Source organism: Arctopsyche grandis, chromosome 2 (genome assembly GCF_051622035.1).
Source record: "Arctopsyche grandis isolate Sample6627 chromosome 2, ASM5162203v2, whole genome shotgun sequence".
Lineage (NCBI taxonomy): Eukaryota > Metazoa > Arthropoda > Insecta > Trichoptera > Hydropsychidae > Arctopsyche > Arctopsyche grandis.
The window spans coordinates 22,541,167-22,559,581 of NC_135356.1; the positions used below are offsets into that span (position 1 = coordinate 22,541,167).

Genomic DNA, 18,415 nt, shown 5'->3' on the forward strand with positions numbered 1-18,415 from the left:
CATAGTACAAAAATTAAATAAAAAATGCTCTGTATTCGTTTCAAATACAAAAATAAATGTTAGATCAAATTTTCTTTTCAAAAAAATCTTTTGTAGTCTGTTACTATGTACATTGGCTGTTTTTCTTATGCATTTGAGAAAAAAATTTCCAATATTTGAACATTGGAGAGGAAACAAGTTTATGTTCCTTCAAAATTTAAGAAAATATGCCTTTTGAAATCTTTTTGTGAACTTTTCAATTATTTTTAAAAGATCAACTGTTATTATTTATTAAAAACAGAAACATACAATATGTCCAATATGTTTACATTGACACCGAAAAAGGTTCTATATATTTATTTATTTATCTATTATATATTAACCCCAACCATGTGCCACTACAGGTTGCCCAAGATGACACCTATGCTCAAACTTTTATACATAAGTACCAAATACCATCATTGCACATGATGATTATACATAAACATGAGTTGAAAACACTGTGCGACAATCCTTGCCACTCAACTCTTCTACTGCTGAAGCCGCTATAGCAGCTCCGTCAAAGATATTCCTCTTCCCAATTAATCGAGCAAAACTAAAGAGCTAATTGCATGCTCCACTCAATTCAACCTGCTTCACTCAATTCACCTACTTAACCCAATTTAACCAGTAAGGTCGACTATCCCGAGATTATATCATCATCGACATCACCCAATCTTGCAAATAGTCCGTCGATGGCAGCCAAACTGCACTTTGCAGCTGTTCTTGCAAAAATGTTGAGTTGCGAAACACGATTTTATTCAATCTTACGACAGTATATAATTCGTTAGTCGAATTAAGTTCGTTAACCAAGACATGGAGACCTGAAGAGAAGAGTATTGACCATCAATACGTATCACAGTTAGAGAAACATTTGTGGCATAGATGCTCAGTAGAGACACCTTCATTGATGTGATAATTGTTTAAAGTAGACCTTTCTGTTTAAAATACCTAATTGATTTGAAACTTGCTAAAATAAACGACCGAATTGAATAAAATGTATACAGTCATAGAAGGAAGAATTTTCTGTGATGAATATGATGCAATGAAAGCAAGATAATCGTACATTATAATAACTATCTATCGCGATTACCATTTAAAAATTAAATACTGTGTTTTGAACTATATGCTATGTATCTATATGTTTCGTGATTTACCTTAGAAAGCTCTTCGGATACCAAACGACGAAAAGTCGGTCGTTGAAAAGGTAGAGATCTGGCTTATCACCATAGGTGATGGTAAAAAGGCAAATCTTCTGGAGTAGGGACTATGTGAGGGGATGGACTCAGCTTAAAGTGAAGGGGTGGAATAATCGTTACCTCGCCGCAACTTACTCTCCGAACAACCCCATGGGGAGTTTGAATATATGTATGTATGTATGTATATGTAGGTTCGTCGTTGTATCGACCGAGCGACATTGACCCGAAATTATTTATAAGCGCGTGTGTGACACGCGCCCGCCGTTAAAAATTGACGTCTCGCGGTTTAAGGGTCACTATGTCTGTGTACATACTCATATGTAAGTTTGTGTACATATATATTATCTACAGGCGTCAAACGAAAGAAATGCAGTGGCATCGTATAAAAATAAATATACATGATAAAAAATATTTTGGTATGAACTAAGGATTTTGTATGAACAAGATATACATATGTATAATATGTTGAGTACATGGTCTATGCCAATATAATAATGCGACATATTTTTCAGCCATTTATAATGTGGAAATATACTAAGCTCTTCTTACATTAAAACTTGCCTAACTGTGCTACAAAAATCCGCAAGCCACTGTACTGAACTCCAAGCGTCCAGTTAAACATGTATGTTTTAAATTAAAATAATGAAAATACCGCCAGGTTAATTAATGTAATTCGCTATTAAAATCATTTTATCGTGTCGTCCAATAATATAAAATAAGTACAAGAAAGCTTAAGCAGATTCGTCATTCGTACTGACCGTTGAGCGCGGCGCGTACTGAATTCCCCCTCTCTTTTGCATGTGTGAGGCACGTGTACAAGTGTTGTGGCATAATTCGAATCATAGAGGTTTTGATAAGCCATACATAAAATAAGAAGCCCCCCCTTTTAGTATATTTGGAGAAATAAAATAAAGTGTAAGCCCTGGTCACTCGCTATCCATCACAGTGCGGCAAGTGCTAAGATCCAGATATACCTACATACGTATATGTAACTTTAGCATCATCATAAATTTCGTCAACTTTAGCATCATCTCTATTTTTCCGATTGTAAAATTTGTATTGCTTTCATGAATATAGTTTAATATGCAATATTCAAATTGAAGTTAGCCTTACTCTGATGTGCTTTGTCCGTTACTCGCAATTTCAATTTTCTGGTTCATCGTGCAGGATAGCCGTGAACGTATCGATAAACAATTTGATGTATTTACATATTTGAAATTTAGCGTCGAATTTACAAATTGAGGTGTGTTCATGGTTTGTCTACCTTCATACATAATATAGGACGTATCGAGTGACTGGGTGATTAATATTCATTGATTGTTATGTACACATTCAATTACCGTGAAAATTTGCATTTTCGAAATACGCGACAGGAGGCGGTTGATCTGTCTAGGGACGGGCCTGTCAATTATTTCCTGCATAAACAATTCAGGTAATCCGAAACTGTTAAAATTTATGAGTTTCACAGGTGGTATCCTCTATGTATAATATTATGAAGTTGGAATAATAATGATATTGGAGATTTGAACCGTTTTTAATTTGTTTAACATGCCGAAATTTTATAAACAATTGATTTGCGTGTAATTTCTTTAGTATTGAAAGCAACTCCTAGTTCATTGGGTGAAATTCGTTTATAAAACGAAATAAGCCTTTTCAAAGGAAATTATATTCAAATTTACCTCCGAGATTTTCGGCAGCATTTGATATGATTTCAAATTAAAATTACGATAAAATAGCTTCGAATTTTAATTCAAAGAGCTAATTAACAGAAGCCTGGAAGTCCTGGAAAATTGAGAGATCCGATAAAATTTTACCTCGCTCACTATACATACATACATAAATATAATATAATAGATGAAACTCGTCTAAATCGGACTAATTCTCGGATTATCCCTGGGGTGCCGGATAATCCCGAAATTAATCAGATTGCGGGATAAATTGAGCCTGGAGAATAAATCTCAGCCTTAATCTATTATTCGATTCGATAAAACAATAATCACAATCGTCTTTGCTATGGGTATATTAGTATTTGCATATAAATGATATGCATACTGAAAATTATACATACATATATCTAATAAACATAAAATATTCCACACAATCCATTTAAGACTATTATCTTGAAAATTTAAATTCTAGTTAATTCCCAAATCCTGAAAGTATTATTTTAAGTCGTTAAATCGTCAACGACAGTTGATAGAAGTGGTATTTACATAATATTGATTCCCAGAAAAGAAACAAACGTCTGGATTGAAATATCATAAATACGAAATGATCATCGTTTGCTTGATTACTTTATAAGTAATCATTATAAATGTGTATGATTATGTCATGTTTTTCTAACTAAAATGACAATTTATAAAACCATGCCAATATAAAAGTATTTTATTATCAAATATTTATAGAATAGATATGAAAATTTAAATTGAAGTGGAGCGTCACTGTGGCGTATTTATTTGGCTCGATCGTGTTTGAGTATCGCTGGTGAGCCCTTAGCCTTCCAACCCCTACATAATGAAGGTCAGAGACATAATGAGCATCACCAGGGGTACTCAACTAATCTGTTAACAATGGACCGCACGCAAAACGAGAGAGAGGACAATTCACAAATAGGCCCTTTGTTGAACGCTATCAATAGCCCGATGCAAATAGTTACGTTTCCATATAATATGTATGTATGTACATACATATGTAATGGAGACTGCGTATATATGTATATATACACAATTCAAGGTAATATTTTCAATTGAATTTCATTATACATATGTATATATATTTGCCAGTTTACATTTGTCATTTGGAAAACATCATATGTGGATGATGTATTGTTGTGTATTGAATGTAGGTATCGGCTAGTGAAACCATAGAAATATTCATATACATCTGTTCTGTATTAAATATATGTACGTATTCCATTCCGTATTTATGATATTTCAATCCTGACGTTTGTTCCTTTCCTGGAAATCAATATTACTCTGGAATTTCTAGAGAATCCTCGAGTAGTTTGCCCTAATTCGTTTCAATGTAATTACAGATTACGAGAATTCGAAATAATTTTGCTACTATTTCTTTTCTATTCCGAACAATTATTTTCGGAATAATCTTAAAGCCCTACAAGCTGCTTCAAATGTTAAAATATCAATTAATGACTTGTTTTTTTCGTCTCAAGGCAGAAACTAAATACTGCAGATTTTTCACAGAATGCCAATTATCTTAGGTCTTAAGACACCGAATACTCCAATTACCAATTTGTATCCTTTTGCGAGGATTTTACGCAGCTTTTTGAAAACATTTTATCGATACTTCTTAATACAAAATTAATTTTTCTTCGACGTCAATTAGTGCCACTTTCCTTTCTTGGGGCACATCAAATGTCTCAAGATTCAAAATTTTCGAAAAACTGAATAACGATACAATTAATGACTGATGGCAATGTTTCTTTCAACTTTTAATAAATTTATAATGTGTACAAATTTTACACAGTCTAATTTTATAAAGTATATTCCAAGCTGTCATATTATGAAAGAAAACATTTTTATCAATATTTTACCCCTTCTAAATATTTTCATTTAAATAATTCTTATCGTTGAATTTTGACAACTTATAGTTGAGAATTTCCATAATTCCAGATGTGTGTATGAATGTAAATACGAGATATGACTACACACATACAAAAATTCATAATAAAGAGAAAAAAATGTCAAGTTGAATGAAAGTTAGAGTTCAAGTAATGAAGCTCACTACGTAATGTAAATAAAAAAAAATAACGAGGAAAATTTCCCAGAATTAAATGAATAAATGGAAAAAGTTTTCCAGGAATAAACCACACAGCATATTCATAAATAAATTCATTTACGAGCATTGTGTGTACAACAGAATCTTCCTTTCTATAAATACTTTCACTTACATTTGCGTACGATATTATACGAGAGAAGCAATTTTCATTCTCGTGAAAATAAACGCTTTTACGTGGAAATCATTTGTAGTAGATTCCGGGTAATTACTACGAACGACTTTGAATTTACACGTGACTATATGCCGTCTAAATTAAACGTTTGCCCACCCACTCTATTTCGTCTCGCCGGATTCTATTATCAATTTCTGATGAATTCTCTCAATAATTCAATTGCCGGGTACACGCAGACAACACGTTTGATACAGTCTATACTATTAATGAAATGATACTCTCTCATCTCAATTCCAAATTGGATAATTTCAATTTCAAGCGTTGTTTCTTCACTTTCTCAAAAGTAGGATGTGTTTTTCAGGCAAAAAAATTCACATAAATTTTTGAGGTTGAATAATATAATACTTCATCTATTGATATGTACATACATATGTATGTATGTTTGTAGATAAAGTAAAAATAATGTTGCTATGTATAAAAATAATCTGTTGAACTCTATTCCAAATCCTTACATTTGGTATATTAAATCCAAAAATAATCTCCTTCTATGTATGATACTTCAAAAGACGATTTTTCCTTCAGAAGATTTGCAAGCTTTAACGTAAGCTTAATTCCGAGAAAAATCTGAACAACTATCCACAAAGTCCTACATATACATACATAGGTATTTTCAAAATCTGAAAAGGTCCCGGCTGAAATCTTGTTGGTTCTATTGGTAACCGTCTTATTGAGTTCTTGGTTTAATGTTTAGAATCTCATTCTTTATAAATTCTAGAGCAAATAGCTTTGGTTACATTACTTATCTATATCTATATATATAAAAATGAATGTCTGTATGTGTGTGTCTCGTATAAGCTCCTAAACCACTGGACCGATTACGATGGAACTTTCAGGATTTGTTGTATGTATGTCCGGGAAGATTACTGTGAAAAAAACCTCTTAAATATAATATTCTTAATTACGATTTTACTGACGCGAAAGTAAAGCTATCTCGCCTTCAACGCATCAAGACGCGAGTGTGACAATAATCGCGCCACGCCTACCTTGCACCCGAATGTACTGACCATTCAGGGCTGTACCACAAACACACAGCGGATGGGCCACGTCAACAAATATATCTATACCTATATATAAAATTGAATGGCTGTGGAACGGGAACAGAAATTACACGCGTTATTGTGGCATTGCAACGCATGCCGGGTTCAGCTAGTCTTATATATAATTTCGAAACAGAGTTTGTATGTAACTACTGTTGGTTCGTAAAAAAAAAACAAATGAATATTCAAATAAATTTAAATAAAATAAAACTATTCAAATAAATGTAATAAAATGTTCACTATGTTTAAGCGGTTTATATTACAAATACGGAGCGAAGCCGGATTAAAACACTAGTGTATTATATTTTCTATTCTTCAGCGTGATTTAGGGTTGTATGTATATAATTTTCTTTTCTTTGCCAGAAAAGCATGTCTATTCTTTGAAATCTTTCTAAAAATTGAACAAATCTTTCTACGTTATATAATAATGAATTGAATGGTTCAACCAAAAAAAAAAAGCGTGGCTTTGATTTTCCTCCGCTGGAGCCCGAAGCGTCTTACAGTCGCTTGCGCCCTTTTTCCACGCGCACTCACCTTTACAATTCAGGCCCCGATAAACGAAAACATTCGCCGACGGACAGACGGACGGACGGACGGACGGACGGACAGACGGGCCAACGAAAGAGAGAGTGTCTGACCTGGAAGCTGGGCTCGGTCGCTTAGCAACGCTCAACTCAAACAATCGATCCGACCAAGAGGGTCTACGCTCTCTCGCCCGCGGCGATAACGCACCCTGGAAATCCGTTTGTCGGTCCGCACCTCCTCCCCATAGAGATCCCTCTCCAACCACCCTCATTCATCCACCCTGAACCCACCCGACGTCCGCCCCACGGCGATCCAGTCTAAGGCCCCGCGGGGGCGCTGGAAATACGCGCACTTTTCGGCAATTCACTCAATTAATCCCCCCGCCGCCATCCCCTCTCCTTCACACCACCCACCCCTACAACGACCACCACCACTGCCCCTCATACCTCCAGAAGCTTTCAGAGGTTTGAGATTCGACATATCCGATTCGATTATCACCCGTCGATCGTCGACTCTCTCACTTCGGCACGTCTTGATTGGAGAAACACCTGACGGGTCAGATGCTTTCCGATCCAATGCTCAAATTTTCGACATCGAGGCCCGAAAATTTATTCCGATTTATTGATCTACCGTATTTTCACAGCATTAGTTAACTAAACTTATAAATAATCCTTTACGACTCAAATGACACGTCCAATATAATGTCACTTCGAAAGAGACTTTGTATGTATGTAACTACATATTGTCGATTCGTAGAAAAACAAATGGATATTCAAAAACTATTCAAATAAATTTAATAAAATGTTTACTATTAGATGTTTAAGCGGTTTATATTACAAATACCGAGCGAAGCCGGCTAAAAACACTAGTATAATATAGTACATAGCATTGGATTACTTAATTGCAAATTTAAAACCGTCAAAGCCTTAGATAGTAACTATAATCACTTTTAGACTGTAAAGATAAAGAAAAAATCCGTACATCTAATATATGTATAACTTCGAAAGAAACTTTGTGTGTAACTATTGTCGATTCGTAGACAAACAAATAAATGTTCAAATAAATTTAATAAAATGTTTACTATTAGACTGGCCATGTTTAAGCGGTTTATATTACAAATATCGAGCGAAGCCGGGTAAAAACAATAGTATAATATAATACATACGTAATACATAGCATTGGATTACTTCATTGCAAATTTAAAACCGTCAAAGACTTAGATAGTAACTATAATCACTTTTAGACTGTAAAGATAAACAAAAAATCCGTAGAAAATATCGATCGACCGCTTTCAAACGTTTTCAGCGGATTTTTCTCTACAAATCGTTTAAAATTGATGAAAAAATGTGAAATTGTGCCAGGACAGTAGTATCTTCAATTTCTTTTTATAATATTATTTATATAATATTTCTTCAATGCGCGTATAAGCCTTTTGGTTGGCATTGTACACAATTCCATTCAACGTAGGAAGTAAATAAGAAGATAAAATGAAAAGGTGGTCCCCTTGTGCGTATGCACTATCGGTTCTATGTAGTCCTCAGTCTTGATGAATACAGCTTTAATGTGTAACTTCGAATAGAACCCTTTCGGGTCCCTTTAAGACTCTAATGAAAGCCAAAGTCCGTGTTATACAAACATTGTACGTTTATATGCCTATTTTATTTATATTTTAGTTTAAATTAACTATTTTTGTTTACAAAGACAAAGCTGTAGAACAACTCAGTCGTTGAAAACCTTTCCACTAAACAAATCTCGATAGTATTCTAGATATATAAACTTGAATTTAAGCACTGGCGTTTTCGATTCTTACAATTCAGCAGAATCTTAACCTAAAATTTGGAAAAAACATTCTACACGCCCTTTTTCTGCCCAGCTCCTCGATTATATTTACGCTGGCGCCGGCTGCAGACTCTCTCCTACACTCTATCAACTTGCCCCCTTCAAAGACCCACCCCAAACCTCTCAAACAGCCCCACCGGGTTTTACGCATTTGCAAAAACCGTTTGACCGGGGCGAAATCTTCAACGGCAATATTCTCTTGAAAATTTTTCCAAAATCTGCCTGATTTTGAATGTTTTTCAAAAAATTATCGTTATTTGTGATATCATTAACAAAGATCGACGTTCAATGGATACTTTTCACACAAAAAATAGTTCAATTTTGTTTTTTGCTGTCTTGCTTTAAACACTAATGAAGTGGTCTATTGTTATTGGGAAAATAACCTTTTGAAGTGTAAGCCTCTCGTTGATTCGAAAGTTTATCTTATATTGTACGTTTTTCATTTACATTCACTTTTAATGAAGGATATTATATCATGGTAGTGTAAGCTTTCTCAAGTGAGACGAACAGTGAAACTCTTCAACAAACAAGAAATCGAAAGTAGAGTGAAGGGGAACCTTGCTTTCTGCTTTCTCTACCTCGTTGACGCCATATCATATATGTATATCCACATACATACATATGAACGTATTTTACTTTTATTCAAATTTATTCACCAAATCTTTAATAGTCGATACTGAAAGCTTGATTGATTCTATACTAACATACAAATATATACATGTGTTATTAAATTTTTATATGATTTTAAAAAGTGTTGATCTTTTCATAGGTGGGAAAGTGTTTTTATTTTTGAGTGACTTTATTCAAGTTGATTATTTTTTAATTTATTTTTTCATAGTATATATTTAATATAGTTATTGTGGTATGATAGCGATGATCGTTGTGAGCCATAAAAGAGAGCTAAGGACCGTGTTTTGGGCCTAAAAAGGGCCTCAGAGTGGATAAGACGTCATATAACATTTCAGGTCCGCCAGTGGAGGTCGGTGTCACCATGTACGTGCTGTCCATCAGCTCCCTGTCCGAAGTCAAAATGGTACTACAAAAATACACTCAATGCAAAAAAAAAAAAAAAAATAAATAAGCAATTAATTAAAAAAAATTCTAAACGTAAAAAAACATACACAATAACACATTTTTCTATATATATCACCCCCTCTTCATCATCACCCCACCCCTCTTGAACTTGCTCGTCTAAAAAAAGTGTAATCCTACCTTTTTGCTTCATGTCTGCTGTGTCTCGTTTATTTAATATGTGTGTCAATGTCCCCAAATAATATTATGTATTTATAATATATTATTCATATAAAATATTCTGCTATTCACTATTTTTCCGTCGAATTGATATTTACCGACATATTTCAATACAAAGAAAAAAAGGCTTCTTTTCACAGAACACGCGTTTTTATATCTATTTATAATAAAACATGGTATTTTTTCTACGTACTCTCCGATTTTTTCGCTTTTATATACATATATACAAAAAATAAAAAATACATACACAAAATACATCCAATTGTGTACAATTCCTTTCGAATGTGAATCGACTCGAAATTCTATACATATCATACATATAAAAGCCGTGACTAAATTCTCGATATTTCATTTTTTATTATTCAAAAATCTCATGTGTAATCAATTTACATATGATTTTCTTTACAAATAAAAATTTAAATTTAAGAAATAAATTTCAAACGTACACAATAAATGCATTGTACATCATCTTCAATGAAAATTCGCACGATTTTTTACATTTAAATTACAATAAAACCCGGATGTTATACTATATTTATCCAATGAATTTAAAAAATTGTTTAAATTCAAAAAGAGCATTCACATTTTAAAGGACCTATACACATATCTCAACACGTTCGCACCTGCAGATCAATTAATGTTGAATATGCGGCATATTTAAAATATTCGACCCCTCTCTAAATATGGAGAAATTTATTCGTTTCAGTGAAGATATTATTTTTTATCTGCAAATATGAATAGGGGGGTTATTATGTTATGCGATGTGTGTTTGGCGTCATTGTTCGAATTGGCCTCACAATATCTCATTCGAGCAGAAAACAATGTACATCGTTTCACAATACGAATCCTGCAAAACCCCCTTCGTAATCCCCCATAAACCCCCATCGTTAGGTCTCCCTCAATCCCATAGAACACACACACATCAACCACGACGTCACAATGGCTGTGCTCTTCAGCTGAAAATCGTCCATTTAAAATCAAATGCGTAAACTCATATGCATCATTTTTTTATTTTGATTTTCAACATCATAAATATATTCCTGATAACTCATATAGCATTATTACTTTATCTATTTTCTTTTAATTTAATATGTGTGTGCATATACCGTAAGTATATCCGCACGCATATCTCCATACATATTTTTATATATAATAGAATTTATTTTCATTTATATTCATATATCTTTGAAACTGCATATACTTAATAGAAATATTTATACGGTAAAAGCATCCATATTTTTTTTGTTTCAATTCAAAAACATAATAAATCAATATATAAGTAATAATATACGTAAGCATTATAATCATTGAATATGACATGTTCGGAAAAGGAAAACTGATAATAATATAGTATATTTTGTAAGTTTGTATTTGTTTAAAATGTTAACACTTCCGATCGCAAATGACGAATAATCAAAATTAAATATATAACGTTCTGCTCGGTGGATTATATATTTATTTTAAATCGGAGAATGATACAATTATGTACCTTGAAAGTCACTCTTCTCACTTCAATTCAAATTTATTTGATACATTTGTTTTCTGAACGACTTACTTCAGAATTCAGTCGATAATTCGGAAAATTTCAAATAGGAAAAATTTCAATTTATTTCCTCACTTCGTTTTCGATTTGCATAATATCAACCTTGAAAACGCATTATATGCAGCTGTTGCAATGCAATTTCGCAATCGATAAATATGTACATATATACATATATTAATCCTCACAATTATGCAATAAATAAATCATTTTCAATGTACGAGTATGCGAATTTGGTCAAAACAATTTAATCCTCTTACTGCAAGTGCTACGCAATTTCGATTCAATTATATTAAGTGCATTTTGATTCCTCAAAGTAAAATATAAAATTATCGGATTGAAATTTTGTTTTAATATATACAATTTATATACGAATTTCAAACGTATTGAAACGTTTTATTGCAATTTTCAATGTACGAGTATGAGAATTTGATCAAAACAATTTAATCCTCTTACTGCAGATGCTACGCAATTTCGATTCAATTCTATTAAGTGCATTTTAATTCCTCAAATTAAAATATAAAATTATCGGATTGAAATTTTTTTTAATATATACATACAATTTATATACGAATTTCAAACGTATTGAAACGTTTTATTGCAACTTAAATGGACATTTCCACGACAAAAAGGTATCTTCACGATAATTTTTTTTTTACGTGATTGGATCCATTCTAGGTGTTATTTTTGACGGCTATTTTATGCTACTACTATGTGCGTATGTACATATATGCTTATTATTAATCGGTTTTCCTTTTCCCGGGCGCCGTGAGCGTAGAGTTGCTGCATGCGCCTGCTGCCCTCGGTAGCCGCAAGTCTCGGTTAACATTTGCTCCGGCAATAGCCGCCAACCTTTTATTTTACATTCTTAATTGACGAGTCTGTGTCCGCAATTGGGTTTATTTTCATTTCGATTTTAATTTTATTACTTTTCGATCAAGCTGACCTATCGATCTAGCATATCTAGAAACTTTTCAGGAGATGCTATTGTTCAGAGCAGGCGATGGGCAACGTCACTGTCACTACTAACGTCTCAACACCCACCCCAGATTTACACCCAGCCCCTCCACCCCCACCCAAAAACCCACAGTCGACCACCGTCACCTCATCTGTGCGCTTTTTGATTTGGTTTTCATTCGTCGGAGGTTGTCGTTGTCGGAGGCGAGGCGAGCGCCACGAGCGCAGATTGTTCGGCGAGATGAAACCGACCCACAAAAACAGCCAAAAAATAGAAAATCCCACATGTACAACAAGACGATTATGCTTTTGCAGGTCCTCCGGTGGAAGTCGGCGTCACCATGTATGTGCTCTCTATCAGCTCGGTGTCCGAAGTGCTTATGGTACTCATTCAATACTCTCATCCCTTCAACTTCCATATATCTATATATTATTATTATACGTATTTAAAGTGTGTGTCGATGGTGCGCCTAACCTGTCACATCTATCTGTGAAAATATACATACATGTATGCACACACAAACATATATATAAATTTATATATGCATATATTATATACACGTAATGGCTATCGGCCGGCACCGCTTGTTGTAAAACTCTTATTTACATATATTATATATATTTTTTCCCTTGTGACAAGTTACGCGCTATTTTATTTCTATCCTTTCGATCTAATTGTACTAAATGTGATCCCGAACACACTTTATTTTCTTTCAATGTCGTACTCGACGTCATGTGATTGTTGGCTGTTGGATAATGATACCCTTGTTGAAAAGATATATTTAATATATGAGTAATTTATATATACAATATGATGCGTTGCGTCACAGTGGCGCAAATGCGTCAAATCGATCGCAAAAAAATCATCAATCAATTCATATATGCACTTATTTTGCATCCACTCAAATACCTAATTACAACTTTAAAATGTGTGTTCAGCAAAATTTTTCCTGCGGCAAGTCTATCAATAAGTCTAAAGTTAATTAATCGAGTTATTGTTCACCTAGTATCGCTCTGTGCAATGAATCGTATCAAATCATACAAAAATTAATTGATATATTGCATTTTACACTCATATGGATACATGACGAAATGAAAATTGTCTATTTTAAATTTCGGTTAGTAGTACCATTTTGATCACACTGGTAATATATGTATTATGTGTATAGGTATAATCATTGACGATTTTTATGAGGTTCTGCCGATCGAATTGTACCATTCGCTCCACTGTGCGATGCAAGGCATACGGCTGGAAGAAATTCCTCGTTAGATGTGTGTGTTTGAATGCAATCCCAAGGGAGAGAAAGAGAGGCTTTTCAGGAATGCAGACGCTGATAATGGAGAAGGGAACCTTACTGCGTTCCCCATCGCAGTCCTGAATACGAGACTGTGTGCATGGCCACACTCTTCTATGGCCCCCATAAAGACTGTGTCGATTAAGCGCGATGCATTTCAACAACGAGGGGGGGAGCAAAATGGGGAGACACCTATCAGACGAGACGCGCGATGATGATGAAACTTTTTACGTGAAAAAATGCCGCAAACTCTCGAGCGCTTCGTCTGAACATCCCCCCTCTGTCAAAAATTTAATTTTAAATTTTTGGAATTTTCAAATGAAAACATTTTTTTGTGTTCAGTATGTATGTATATCGACAATGAAATGCAACGTTAAAAATCAGGTCACATATTTGTGTTTCATTTCAATGTTTTCTTTCTCACCGAATGACAAAGATAATAAAAAATGTTTATATATTGCATATGCTCCAATACAATAAAATCAATTGAATATTTCGTTTATGTGTGGTAAAATCTATAAAGTCTATTCTTTGCATACATATGATATATATAAACATATTTTTGTTTTTGTAATCTTGATGTGGATTGTATAATTATTGTATTGTATTTGCTGTACATTCAGTTCCAAATTGACTTGGAACACTGAATCGTTGTTTATTTATCAATATTTTTATTTATCACATATATAAAATATATAAACATATATATTTATTATATATAAATGTTGTCATGTGTTGGACATGTCGATGTTGAGTACCAAGTGACCCTTGGTTACTGGTTGTACACTCGCGGTCTTTCACAACAAATTAAATTCAAAGCAACACGATGTTAAACCGTTTAATGTCGATTCTATTCACATTATGTATTTTATAAACATCAATGTGTGATTTCATTTAATTCAGTTTATCGCGCTTTTCTTATTATTTGTTTAGTTTTTTTTTTTTAATGGAACCATATCGATCGGTGTTCCAAAATTTGTAACTGGATGTGCCGCTTAGGGGAATCTCGTGAACGACCCCGAGTGGAAACCAAATCAAGGTCTAACAAAAAATAAATTATGAAATAACGTCAAAAATCATAGATGTAAGATCAAAAAAATATATACCAAAGAAGGTCACAGTATGACGTGACCCATTGCCCGCCTGCCATCACCACTATATCGAATTAAACAAAAATAAAATAATATACAAAAAAAAACATATAAAATAAAATCTAAATATCATCACGAGTGACGAGCGAAAAGTGTATTTTTTAATAACTTAAGCAGCGGTGCCGGCGTCAAGATGTTAAATAAAAAAGTGTACCCGATTGGCATCTTGACTAACCCCCTGCCCCCACCGTGTGCGGTTCTTGTGATACAAATTTGTATTTATTTTGATTTGTATATTAAAAAAATGATAATTTTTGTTTACCTTCAAGCGGCACCCCCCTTTCCATCCCCTACAACCCGAGGATATTTGGTAAACTTTTACCCCATCTCCATAGAAACATCTCCTGTTGCTTTTTTACTATTATTATTATTATTATTGCTTATTTTGTATTCGAAATAATTGACTTTTTATACATAGTATGCTCAAAATTATTATTAAAATACTTATATACATAGGCAGCGTTACGTATTAACCAAAACTCTATCTGAATGTTTGAGGGTTGTGGATCAAAATCTTCCAAAAAAAAAATGTAATTTAGAAAAACCGTATCTGATTCTACAGCCTCTTATTTCAATATTAATCGATGTCTGTGATTATTTTCATTAATATAAAAAATTCAAATCACAGCATCGTCAGTCAAAAGAATAAAATAAAGAGAGAATTTGAACCTAATTCGGTTTTTGTTTATTTGAATTTTCTCCTTTGATTCTGTCTTTTTTTCATCTTACTTCATCTTCCACCATTACAAAGCTGTGGAACGACATTTATTTTAATTAAAACAAGTTTTAAGAATTCAAATAAAATCAATTATTGCAAAAAAAAGCGGAGCTCACTTCGACTGAGGCAAATAGTGCATGTGTGTAAATGTAAACTGAGGCTTTTGTGTTTTACAGCTTGATGTAGTTATTTATTTATTTTTATTGTTATTTATTTCATTACGTATTCAATTGATGATTTTTCGTCGTTGTGTACCTACATGTCTATGTGCTTTTTGTACAGAAAATAAGCTTGTGTTTTAACAATGTGTGTATTTACTTATCATATACTTGATGTCGATTTGCTTTATTGGATATCTATGTGTAATTTTATTAATATTATATACATACCTACAGACATTTCCCACATCAAAATTTATCTACAACACAATATCAATACAATTTACAATATAAAACACATTTTTTGAGTATCGAAAACACCTTAATCGCATAGCAAATTCGTAATATAATCAAAGAGATAAAGTTAAATACGTTTGACCCTTTTAACATCAATTTGTAGATAGAAACAAAATTTTCATTTAATAAACAGATATTGTATGTATAGGCTAATATATAACAGAAAACTATAATTTATATTAATTACAATGTTTAATTTGAATTTGAGTGAAATGATAAAATATATTTTCCTTTTCAATACAAAACTTCCGAAAAATCTGCTCTTATAAAATTCGCAATCGAAGTAAGATTTCACATTTTATATCATTTTTATTAAAAAAACGTGACTGTTGGAATTTTCCGTCTCTGATCTTCAATATTGAATAGCTTCGTCCACTCGTGCAATATTCAATAGAGATGAACGAAGGGCGATGTTGGAAATTGAATTGCACGGAGACAGCATATTTTTGAATATCAAACCTGGACAAATAGTTCCAAGTTCGTAGATATAAATACTAAAATATATATGTGCATATGCATGTATATAATCCGCTTCGTGTTTAATTCGCTCCTTTGATAAGAAACTCAATCTAAAATATTACGTACCTGAGAGAGATGCTTTGAGAGCATTCGCTTTTAAAAGCACCGTCTTTGTTATTGACACTGTCTTTGCGGATGTCTTTTGATAGCGAACGATATCTAAATTGCCTCGCAGACTATTATATAAATATATTTATTGTATTAAAATTATGTAAAAAGTGTTGCCTTACAAGGAGAATCTTTTCTATTTAAAACTCGTATTTCTAATATTAGATTTCTTCGAAGCGAATGAAATTTGCTTGCGGATTTCCCGTAGGTATTCAATCGAAAGTATTTTATTTTAATACAAATCTAATCAATTATTCAAATACTCCAATACATTTTCTTAAAGTGGCATAACAGAGTTATAAATTATAAATTTGCAAATAAAAATTCTTCAAGCTTGGCATTGAATTTCTTGTTTACCTGCCTTCGTCTATAGATTATTAATGGAGAAGTTTGAAATTCAATCCTTTTGAACAATTCCAAAGTTGCTCGCATTATTTGATAAATACTTGTGAGATTTTATTTGAATTTAAGATGATTCTATAGAAAAATTTGCATCGTCAAATATTAATTTTGAGCAACGGCATAAATTAAAGCTTCCTCTTATACAAAATATTTTTTGTAATGAACAATTCGCATTAAAGCCTTTTGTCTTTTCGACAGGATCAATGCGTTCAAGAATTCTTCAAACACGTCTCAAAAATATTATCTTGAAAACATCTCATTTCAATGGATGAGTAGATCATCGCCATCCAACTAAAAACAATAAAAGCGCTTCGATGTCTTTGATGTTTTCATTTATTGTAAATGAATTTATGTATATATATATATATATATATATATATATATATATATATATATATATATATATATATATATATATATATATATATATATATATATATATATATATATATATATATCAATAACCTACGTTGTATTGTAATGTTTCTTTGAAGATTTCATTCAAGACAAAGATTTGCCCGTTTGATCTGGCCGCCGTAGCATACCTATTTGAGTGGCGTAGCGTCGTCTGATCAAGGTTAAACTTGCTTCTAAATGACCTCAGAGAGATCACGTTCAATCCAGTCAACCGGTCCGTGTTTGGAATTCGGAATTGGCGCCAAAAAGTGGCCAGGTGTGTCAACGCATGCGCCGCGGCCCGAGCTGGCGCCGAGCCAGAGACGCAATGCGACGCGGCCCCAGTATCGGAGGCTGGCCACGCCCACGCCCCACCTCCAAGCCTGTCGTAGCCCAATGGGAGCCCTCTACGCACTCCCTCTCTCGCCTCTACAGCCAATCACAGCGCGCGCTCCTCCCGACTTGCTCCCGGATTGCCGCCAAAACACCGCAACGAAGCGCGCGAACAAAATAATGCAACGTCGATGAAAATGGTCCATGGCGGCTTTACGGCGCTTCGCCACTTCACTTCAATGCGACACTCCTCTACCACTATTATATGTATATATGTATATATATATACATATGTACATAACACACTTAGACATCTCATGTTGAAATATTCAAAATTTTAATCAAATCTTCAAATCTTTCAACCACTCCCCCTTTACACCATTTAATACTGTCATTGATTAATTCGATGCATATTTATGATTCAATTGTTGAAACGATTTCTCACAAATTCGGCTTACTTTGTCTCTATTTGTCACCGCTGTCTAATTTATAATAATTTCATCGATGCCGAGAGTCGTGGTCATCGATGTCATCTTGAATTTGATGGACAGTCTGCCTCCACTCGTCCCGGTTCTGTGCCATGTTGAAGGACTTCAATCTTCAAGGGAGCTCTTTGAGGATGGAGATGTTCGTGCGTCTTGGTATGTGCAGCATCCGTCTCCAACTTCTTCTTTCGTAATAGAGAGGTTCTTCCATATTTTTTAC

The 18,415-nt window shown here is 33.4% G+C and overlaps 1 protein-coding gene across 4 annotated transcripts in view; it reads left to right on the forward strand.

Moving 5' to 3' along the window:
• The window catches only part of Rdl (Resistant to dieldrin), a 112,366-nt gene that overhangs the window by 60,138 nt on the left and 33,813 nt on the right, over positions 1-18,415 (forward strand). For all 4 annotated transcript variants that reach the window (XM_077446363.1, XM_077446362.1, XM_077446364.1 and 1 more), the window contains exon 3: positions 9,551-9,618. In XM_077446363.1, coding sequence (XP_077302489.1) covers positions 9,551-9,618 — 68 coding nt within the window. The remainder of the gene's footprint in view (positions 1-9,550; positions 9,619-18,415) is intronic.